This window comes from Spinacia oleracea, chromosome 3 (assembly GCF_020520425.1).
Source record: "Spinacia oleracea cultivar Varoflay chromosome 3, BTI_SOV_V1, whole genome shotgun sequence".
Classification (NCBI taxonomy): Eukaryota; Viridiplantae; Streptophyta; class Magnoliopsida; order Caryophyllales; family Amaranthaceae; genus Spinacia; species Spinacia oleracea.
In genome coordinates this window covers 141,373,000-141,384,193 of record NC_079489.1, presented here as the reverse complement: position 1 = coordinate 141,384,193, position 11,194 = coordinate 141,373,000, and the positions used below count along the sequence as shown (strand labels likewise).

Sequence of the window (11,194 nt, the reverse complement as noted above, 5' to 3'; positions counted from 1 at the left end):
TTACAACCCAAATTGGTTTAGCTCGTAACCCGCTTAACTTGAATCGTTTAAAACTCGTAACCCGTTAATCTGAATCATTTATAACTCATAACCCGTTTAACCCCGCTACCGATCTTAAATTCTTAACACGTTTAAAGTTAGTATTTCCTTAGACCCCTAATTAAGGCCTCTATATTATAATTTATAAACGTATTAAAAATTGTGATTTTATAATTTGGAACCGAATTCACCTGACCCGAAGTACAATCCTTCACCCATTTCATCCCGCTATTAATTTACCCACATTGTATGAATCTAAACCAGTAAAAACCTTAACCGGTATAAAATTGAAGCTGATGTAACCCAAATGTACATGTTCAACCCTACCCATTTCAGATCCGATACTAAGTTCCAATACTATCATTTTTTTATTGTGATACACATACCAATTTTGTTACCCGCCCCATCTCAAATTTATTTTCTTAGAATCAGGTCTGATCAAATCTATAAATTTCAGTTAGGCCCTATTAAATTTAATCAGGCCCAAGTCTAGTAGTTTAAATAAGTTCAGATAAATTCGAAATTTTATTTCAAATAAGGTGAAGAGAATGCACCCAGCCTCCATTTGTCTTTGTTCCACTCACTTATTATGGCCAAAATAATAAATAATTGATTATACTTCGTGGAGCATATATAAAAGAAAGAAATTATGTTGGCTAAACCTCAAAACCAAAACCAAACCCAAACCCAAACCCAAACCCTCCACACCACCAAAGGAAACCATTTTATCTCTATAAATTAATGTCCATCACTCGTTGAACCACTACTTATATATTAATATCTAAACAGGGTGGAGACATGCAAATATTCATTGGACCCACTTCACAAATTTTATTATTTTAATTGTGATTTAAAATATTTTATGGAGAAATTGAAGATAATCATATCATGGAATTGGGAATACTCCTTTATGTATGGGTTGTTAATAATCTCAATAAATATATATACATAATAAAATATCATATACAATGGATAATTTAAATGTATTAGAGAATAAAGGTAATGTAGTCTGCTAATTAAACATTGATGGTTATGTCTTTTTCATATTATAAGGTTTTGATTTTTATCACACATTTTTTTAAAAATATATATAAATCCATTATTTATCATTCTCATCCATCACTTAAGTATCCATACCTATATAATATCTCTTATCAATCGTGATTTTTTTTCGTAATTGTATAACAATAACATTCCTTTTTATTTTGTTCTTGTTGATATATTTTAATTTTTTTTAAAAATGTGAATATATGACATGTGATAGAAGTTGCCAGCCTCAGAATCATGTGTTTTAGTAGAGTATATATAGATAGATATATAGTGATATGTACATGTGTGTAAATGTGCAATAGTGACCCGGCAAACCATATCCTAGTATCCGCAAAATCTTTTATGGAATGAAATGATTTGGCATGCACGCTATACAGTAAACGCAATACTCTACTAATTTGCAATCTTACATATTTGGAACCATAAGATCTTAATATTCTAAAGAAGATTATATATATTGAATTATCATATATGAATATTCTATAGCAGATCTTATTCTATATTTAGAACCATAAGATCTTAATATTTTATAGTAGATTTTATGAATTATGAATATTCTATAGAAGATTGAATTATGAATATTTCAGTTCAAATGATCGAGTTGGCATAAAATTTATATAGTAAACGCAATATTTTGCTAATATTCTATAGTAGATTGTATTGATATAGTAAACGCAATACTAACTAATTTTCAATCTTACATATTTGGAACCATAAGATCTTAATATTATATAGTAGATTATATTGTATTATGCATATGCTATAGTAGATATATACCAAAAGTAATTGATTTGTGCATTACTTTTGATCTTATTCTATATTTGAAACCATAAGATCTTAATATTCTATAGTAGATTATATTTAAATATCATTTGAATATTCTATATTAGATTGCTAACTATATTCTAACGTATCTAATTATGTAAATATATTAAGAAATTAATTTTATAAAAATAACTAATTTTTTTAGACAGGGACACTTGTCAGCTTCATACTGAACGCCCTGTAGATAGATAGATATACATAGATAGATATATGCATGTAGATGTACGGATTATATACCATAATAATTGCGGAATATTTGCATATTTTCTTAAACATAGATTAAGCATTTATGGTTTACATACCATAGATTTTTATGAAGATAATTTGCAATGGTGTTATTTTGTTAGAATCTATTTAGGTATTGACAAAATATTACACAATAGTTTAGTTAGGAAGGATTTCACTCAAATGTACTTAAAAGTAAATAATTGGTTCGCAATATATTGAAATGGAGTTTATATATTTCCAAAGTTAATGATGCCAACTATTTAATTAGGTGCAAAATCTATACTATATATTAAAAGGCGTTTACAAGAAAGTATATGTGACACGTGGCGCTCTGCTTATGGGTCGTTCTCTCCATGTAATATTCATCTACATAAAAAAATGGCAAACATGGTTTGTGTAAGGTTTGAACTCATGACCTTGAGTTTAAACAATAAAGCTTTTACCACTAAGCTATTACATGTTTCATGTTATCATTACAAAAAATTATATATAAGTAAACGTTAATGTTATTAATGTAGTAACCCGGGGCATCGCCCGGGCCTAAAAACTAGTTAAATAATTAAAAAAAACTATTAAACATGACACGTGTCAATTTTACATCGAGCGCCCTCTGTTTTAGTAGAGTACTAGTATAATACCCGTGCGATGCACGGTTTATAATCTAAATATAAATTTATATGAAATTTAAACTATTATGATAGACAATTATTATCAAAATAGAGCTTATGCGAATTCTCCTAATTAAAATTAGTGATGGATAAATTTGTTAATGTTTCATTCGATGTCTTGTTTATTTATTTTTTAAAAAACAAAGAAGGGTACCCAAACAAAACTATTTCATCCACATTCATGACTTGTGGCAAGTATAAAGTTATTATCACCCACCCTTAACTTCGATAGTCATACTCACTTAATACTTTCCCTTATACCTCATTACCTGACCACCTAACACTTACTCTAACCATTTACTTTATTCAGTTATATATAACTTTGAGGCCGGGCGTGGCCTCCAAACTCCTACCGCCTAAAATGCTCATTTTTATCCCCGCCACCCACAATTAGAACAACACCCCCACTCCTCCCAATCCCCTTCTCATGGGGTAAAAAATAAATTCATCACCACTCCGTCACCCACTCGTGTTCCAAACCCACCTCAAACTAACTCACCTCTAGGCTCAACATTTTCTTTTGGTAAGAGAGTTTTTAATTTAGTATAGAGTCATCGATAATTCGGTTGTTTGATTAGAGTAATTGTGTGAATTAACAAAACATAGTAATGTGTAGGTTAGTAGCAAAAGAAATGTTGATAAGTTCATAATCAATTAGATGAACGATAAGCGAGGCATACAGGTCCAATCTAAAATTCATCTTCGATCCGTCACCCGTGACGAATACGTTTGGTAACCCTATCACCCACCAAATTTTCCTCCATCCCCTCCCCACTTCAAGCGGATGAGCGAGTTTCTCCCAAAAATCCAGCCCCATTAACAATCTTTATTCGGTAAGTAATTCACTTTGCCTTTCAGCTAACATTTGAATATTTTAGACAATCATTGTTAGGGGTGAGCAAAAAAACTGGGTACCCGGTCCTGGATCTGGAACCGGTAAGGACCCGCCGGATCTGGAACTGGAACCGGTGCCACCGGGACTGGTACTGGATCCAAAATTTGAGAACCGGTTATGACCGGTTCCGGTTCCGGTTCCTGAATTTTTGGACCCGGTACCCACTGGGTACCCGGTGGAACCGGTTCCATATGTCGTTTTCCAATCTTTAACCCGGTAATTGTTGGAACTGGTATCATTTTGTACGTAAACATAGTTACATTGTCATTAGTCATTGCATATAGATTTATAAGTTTAGAATTATTTTAAGAAAATAGGCCTAGCCCACCACAGATTGTTGCTCTGTTGTTAAGAAAACTAACCCTAGATATTTTACTTTACTATTCTCTCTCCTACATTTTCCCGTAAAGAAACAGATCGCCATTATCATGTGCTTTTGTGGTACTAGCAAAATTATCTTATGTTGCCTCAATATGTTAGATCTGATATACTGCACATGAGACATGTCAAGTGCCAAATTGTTACTTCAAAAAGAATGAATTTTTGCCGCAATCTTCTTCAACTGGGTTGGAGTTCTTTATTTTTCAACTCTCTCAATTGGTTGCAAGTCTTTTTTTTTTTTTTTTTTTTTTTCTAGTTATGAATTATGTGTGGTGATATCTTGATGATTCTTTTTCTGGATTTTGAACTTTTGAAGCTTTCAGGCGTTTAATTTTGATTCTTGAAATTTCCCTTGATCTAATCGGGTACCCGGTATAAGAACCGGTACCCACCGGTTCCGGTTCCGGTTCAGAAAATTTGGACCCGGTGACTAGCAGTACCGGTTCCAGTTCCAATTCTTAGGAACCGGTGTTGACCGGTTCCGGGACCGGTTCTTGTAAATCTAACCGGGTACCCGGTCCCGCTCACCCCTAATCATTGTCATATGGTTGTGAATATTGTTATATTGAAGTAGATTCTCGATCATTTATAAGATTAAGAAACTCTTAAATGAAACGATAAGGAGAAAATTATAAACGTGAGAAAGAAAAGATGCTAAGTAATTAAACAATTTCTTTTAAATAATCATGTTTAGACAATCTTGTTAAAGACTACTTTGTATATTGAAGCAAAGGGTAAACATTCATTATACATATCCGCAATGACACAAATTCTACATAAAAACTGATAGTACATACAGTTAGTCATTAGTAAAAAAAAAGCAAATTATTTTAATACATGCTAAAAGATGTTTACGTATTTTTTATTAATATTTTGGACAAATCATTGTCGTATGGTTGTGAATATTGTGATATTGAATCGAATTTAGTAAAGACCTATTATAATAATATTAATATCTTATATTAGTTGTACACAAACAATAATGACAAAACTGGTGCATAATAATTTGACCAAATTGTCTCAAATAAAATAAATATTTCGTACCAATAGAGGGATAAAAAAATAACGACATAAATTAGGTGCATAATAATTTTTAAAATTTGACTCAAACAAAATAAATACTATGTAACGAGATTTTATTTGTAAAATCTAGACAGTGGAATAAGGAATTAAGCAAGTTTCTGAAAACTTTGAAATTTGAGCAATCTAAACAAGACTACTCCTTGTTTACCAGAACTTTTAATGGAGAATTTCTGGTGATTTTGGTCTATGTAGATGATATTCTGGTAACTGGCACTTCTGTTTCACAAATTAATGAGGTCAAACTCTTACTTGATCAAACCTTCACCATCAAGGATCTTGGTCTTTTATCATATTTTCTTGGTATTGAAGTTCACAAAAACTCTAAAGGAATTTTTCTTTCTCAAAGAAAATACATCAAGGACATTCTACTTGATGCTGGTATGGAGGATTGCATTGCTGCTCCTGCCCTCTTTCTTGTGGTTTGAAACTGACCATTGATGAAGGTGATTTAATTTACTTGATGAGCCTGATGTATACAGAAGGTTGGTGGGAAGATTGTTGTATCTTAGTATCATAAGACCAGATTTATCTTATTCAGTTCAACACCTTAGTCAGTTTGTGAGCTCTCCAAGGGTTCCTCACTTAAGGGCAGCTCTGCATGTCCTCAAATACTTAAAAGGTACCATTGATGAAGGGTTATGGTACTTTGCTGCTTCCACTACTCATCTGTCTGCATATAGTGATGCAGACTGGAGTTCATGTCAGTATAGCAGTAGATCACTCAGTGCTTATGCTGTATTTCTTGGCACGAATTTGATCTCCTGGAAAACTAAAAAGCAACGAAGTGTAAGCAAATATTCTGCTGAAGCTGAATACAGAAGTATGTCAGCTACAGCCAGTGAACTTGTTTGGATTCAAGGGCTTCTTGAAGATCTACAAGTCACTATTCCCTTGCCTGTGCCTCTATATTGTGACAACACTTCTGCTGAACATTTGGCCAAAAATCCCATGTTTCATGATAAGACTAAGCACCTTAAAAGGGACATGCAATATGTACGTGAACAGGTTGAAGATGGTTTCATCCAAACTGCTCATGTTTCAAACTCAAATCAGCTAGCAGACTTACTTACAAAACCTCTTCCTTCCTCTCAACATCGCTTTTTATCTTCCAAGCTTGGTCTTCTATCTAAAGTCCAGCTTGAAGGGGATATAGGAAATATCTATTTATATTATTATTATTTTAATATATAAGTTGTTAGAGGTTGTTGAGTTAGTTAGAGTTGGTTAGAAACATGGTTTTCTAGCTTGTATATAAGCATACAATAGCTGGATTGTTGAGCAAGAAATCAGTTAATGAAATCAAATTTTCTCTCTCTCAATTCTCTCGATCTTTTGAGCTTCTGATCTTCTTCAGTAAAAATTATTCTAAAGTTAACCATGGTAAACAAATATTAATCTAACGGTTGTTAAACCAAAAATCATCATAATTATATAAAAATGAAGAATACAAGGCTATTAGTAAGAATTTCAATTTTTGCCGGCTACCAAATGTAATGTGCACAAACCCAAGGCTATCATTGAGAATTTCCCATTATTAAGTGTTGTAATTTTAGTGAAACGGGAGAACACAAAGCATGCCTGCTCTGGAATTTATATGAATACTAGATTAGTCCCGTGTAAGCAAGAATATTTAAAAATTATTATTGGACCATCTTTTTTATAAAATATTTAACTAAAATATTTATCACTTAAAGCTATTGCGTAATTAATAAATCTTGAATGTACTCGTTTAATCTTCTAGTATGAAACTTTCTCCCTAATATGTATTATATATTTTAGATGTTAAATATGATAATTTGACCAAAATATTTAATATGCTTAACATGTTAATTTGACTAAAATATTACCAAAATCGTCTAATACTGTAATATTCTATAATAGTAGTTTATATAAAAGGAGAGCAAAAAAATAAAAAATAAAATAAATATGGTTTTTAAGAAAGAATTTTTTGGCGGGAAATTTTACAACAGGAAATTTCTTTCTAGGGTCTGTGTATGATGTAATAGAAAGTACTCCATATAAAATTGGAAATATTACGCTTTAAATGTTTGTGAACAAAACATTTGTGACAAAACTCCAGCAGACTGGTAAGGAAGGGAAAGCCTGAAAGATTTTGGCATGGTTTTGAATCTTCAACAAGTCCTGATCCACTTTCCTCCTTTCTCCAACTTATTTCCTCTTCATTACAGAAACTTTGCAACTTCCTCTTCTTCCCAATGCTATGTCCGATCCATAATCAAACTCTGCAATAAAGTTGAGCACTTAAAACCACTCAAATCACTCATTATTATAACTGGGTTATCTGGTTATAAACTCGTTATTTCCGAGTTTATCGGACGTTGCTTCCATCTGGGTAACACTGAACTTGGGTTGTCTGCATTCTATGCATCAAATAACCGCAGTTTGCTGTTGCAGAATTTGATAATTAAGCATCTCTGTAGCTTGGGGTTATACCAAGATGTAATATCTGTGTACAAAACTTGCAAGTATTTTGGTACGTCTGATGGTAACTACACGTTCCCTTATGTATTTAAGGCATGTTCAGTTCTTTGTGATGTAGAATTAGGTAAAGAGATTCATGGTGTTGTTATAAGAACTGGGTTTGGTACGAATGTTTTTGTACAGACTGCATTGGTTGATTTTTACTCGAAAATCGGGAGAATGGACATTGCACGGTTGGTGTTCGACAAAATGTCTGAATGGGATATGGTTTCTTGGAATGCTTTGATTTCAGGTTATTCTTTTAATGGCTTTGATTATGAGGCACTTAAGGTATTACAGGACTTGTGGGGGAAGGGTGTTAAGCCAAATGTGACAACTTTGGCCAGCATTTTCCCTGTTTGCACTCGTTTAGGGTTTCAATTACTGGGTAGGTCTTTGTACGGCTATGCTGTGAAATCTGGCTTCCATCATCATGAAATGTTGATTCCAGCTCTAATTTCAATGTATGCTACCATGGGTGAAATTCACATTGCTAGATGCTTGTTTGATCTTTCACCTATAAAAAATGTGGTCATTTGGAACTCTATGATCTATGCTCATGCAAGAAACCAAATGCCTGAAACAGCCTTTGAAATGTTCCAGAAAATGCTCTCTGCTGATTTACCTCTTAACGCAGCCACTTTTGTATCTGTGATCCCATGCTCTGAAACAGTAAATCTTCTCTTCCACGGCGAAACCCTTCATGGGTGTGTAATAAAACACGGGGTTGATAATCAGGTTTCTGTTGTAACATCCCTGATATCTATGTACGAGAAGCTAGGAGATGTTCAGTCAGCTGCAAAAGTTTTTACTTGGATGCCTCACAAAAACATCCTTGCTTGGAATTCAATCGTTTCAGCGTACGTGCATCATGGCCTCTCACAAACGAGTCTAAATGCAGTCCATGAGATGCAAGTATCAGGGATTGAGGCAGATTCGATTTCCATTGTCAATATTTTTTCTGCCTGTTCAGAGCTAGAGGAGCTTCGTCTTGGTAAGTCTGCCCATGCCATAACCATGAGAAAGGGTTTTGATTCAGATATTATTGTGTTGAATTCTATATTGGGATTTTATTCTAGCTGCCATCAACTTCACTCCTCTTTTAAGGTTTTTGATTTGATAGCCTCGAAAAATACTATATCATGGAACACTATGATATCTGGTTGTGCATATAATGGAGAAATGAGAAAAGCTGCAGCCTTTTTTTCAGGAATGCAGCTTGAAGGAGTGCAACCAGATGTTGTTAGCCTGATTAGTATCCTTCCTAGTCTGAATGAAAGTAGTAATTTGGCACAAGGGATGAATCTTCATGCTTTTGCTCTCAAATTGTGCTTCACTTTTGATGTTACATTAGCTAATGCTCTGATTAGCATGTATTCTAGCCGCGGTGACCTGGATTCTGCTGCAATGATTTTCCATGCTATGACAGACAGATGTTTGGTTTCTTGGAACTCATTACTCACTAGTTACCGATGTCACAATTTACACAAAGAGGTAATAATCTTGGTCAAGAAAATGATAAAAGATGGTCAGAATCCAAATTACATTACCTTGCTAAATATATTACCTGGGTGCTCTACACTTTTGCAAGGTAAATCAGTTCACTCTTACGCTATCAGAATAGGGGCTATGCTGCAAACTCCCTTTTTGACATCTTTGATCTGTATGTATTCAAGATTTAACAATATAATTTCCTGCTTCTTACTCTTTGAGGCCGGGGATAAATTGGATGTTTCTTTATGGAATGTGATGATGTCGGTATTGCTTGAAGCAAGAGAGTTAGAAAAAGCAGTTTCTATCTTTTGTGAATTGCTTCAGACTGAGGTTAAAGTGGATTATATAACCATTCTGAGCTTGGTTTCAGCTTGTATTCAGATAAACAGCATCTCTGTCACTAATTCTGTGTTGGCATTTGTGATTAAGAATGGTTTTCTCCAAGAAACAACCGTTGGTAATTCTTTTATAGATTTGTATGCAAAATGTGGGGATATTCAGATGGCTAGGAAAGTGTTTAAGAGTTTGCTGGAGAAGGACACCGTCTCTTGGAGTGTAATGATAAACGGGTATGGTTTACATGGAGACGGGGAAGGTGCAGTTTCTCTGTTTTCAGAGATGGAAGATTCCGGAATAAAGCCTGATAGCATTACATATCGTAGTATCTTATCAGCTTGCAGCCATTCTGGGTTAACTGATCAAAGCAACATTATACTCAATTCAATGCAAAAGAAGGGGATTCAACCAACAATTGAAGATTATGGGTGTGTTCTTGATCTTCTTAGTAGAAAAGGTTTGTTGTTTGAGGCATATGCCATTGTAAAGAGAATGCAGGGTGGAGTGTCAGTGAGTATACTGGAGTCTTTGCTAGGTGGTTGTATGGTACATGGAAATGTTGAAATTGGAGAAAAAGTAGGGGAGTTTCTTATTTATAAGGATCCTGAAAATGTAGCAGCATATGTGACACTTCATAACATCTATGCTGGTGGTGGAAGATGGCAAGATGCAAACAAAATAAGGAGTATGATGGAAGAGAGAGAATTGAGTAAAGCTGCTGGGTTTAGCATGCTTGATGGACAGAAACTATGAAAGACTTGTAAAAAAAAAAAAAGTTTGTGAAGGACTTAAGGCGAAGTTGCCGGAGTTAAAATTTATCCGTGTTGGTAGCAAACATCAGTGTAGCTGTTTCAAAGATGTGCTTAGGTGGCAGAAAGACGGAAACTGTTTAGATAGAATGCTCGTCGCAGGTACATGTTGTATTCTAAGGCGTTGTTCGGTAAAGTTAGCGGTAGCCGGTAGCTATTGGAATAGTGGGTAGCTGTTGGAATAGCGGGTAACTGTCGGAATAGCGGTCAATAGTAGCGGGTAACGGTTAGCTGTCAAAGTAGCGGGTAACTAAGATGAATGTCCGGTAAAAGTAGCGTTTGAGATTGTAAAATACAATAAAAACTATATATTCATACGCTACAATTTTTAACGTTTCACAAAAGATATCCAACCGCTACATCACATGCTACCTTACCAAACACTTGCAAATTTTACAAGTAGCTTTTTGAATAAGATAAAACTCGACCTCAAAACTACCGTCGAACACGCCCTAAGCAGCACCTATAAGCAAGGTTGAGTAATTAATTAGTAACGCGGTCAATTTGTATACTACTCCCTCCTTCCCTTAATGATTGCTCCATTTGGCTTTTCACTGTTTTCAAGACACAACTTAAAACGTAAATATCTCTAATTCTACACGCATAAAATTAAAAAAAAATGATATTTTGAAAAATAAGTTCAATTCGAATATAATAAGATTCCACATGACTATATAATTTCTTATAGGCTAATGAGAATTTGTGGTCAAAATTTTCAAAAGATTACAATGGGGAAATCTTTTAGGGACAGAGAAAGTAGGTTGCTAACGGACAATTGTGGCCCTTGAGGGTCGTCTACAAGTCTGGATGATACAGGGGCGAACCTATGTAGGTCTAGAGGGGTCCAAATGGACCCCATTATTTTGGAAAAAAAACTGTAAAAATGATATTAGGGTAATTAATTG

At 34.2% G+C, this 11,194-nt stretch overlaps 1 protein-coding gene across 1 annotated transcript; it reads left to right on the top strand.

The window, feature by feature from the left end:
• The first annotated feature begins 7,217 nt into the window (after positions 1–7,217).
• On the top strand, positions 7,218–10,653 carry LOC110789153 (pentatricopeptide repeat-containing protein At4g39952, mitochondrial-like). The gene has a single exon (XM_056840865.1). It carries the CDS (start codon positions 7,288–7,290, stop codon positions 10,231–10,233), a length of 2,946 nt encoding a protein of 981 aa, XP_056696843.1. The 5' UTR covers positions 7,218–7,287; the 3' UTR covers positions 10,234–10,653.
• Positions 10,654–11,194: the final 541 nt, after the last annotated feature.

Bases quoted from the DNA above. Each gene is read 5' to 3' on its own strand.
- LOC110789153 (XM_056840865.1), top strand. From the start codon at position 7,288: ATGGTTTTGAATCTTCAACAAGTCCTGATCCACTTTCCTCCTTTCTCC.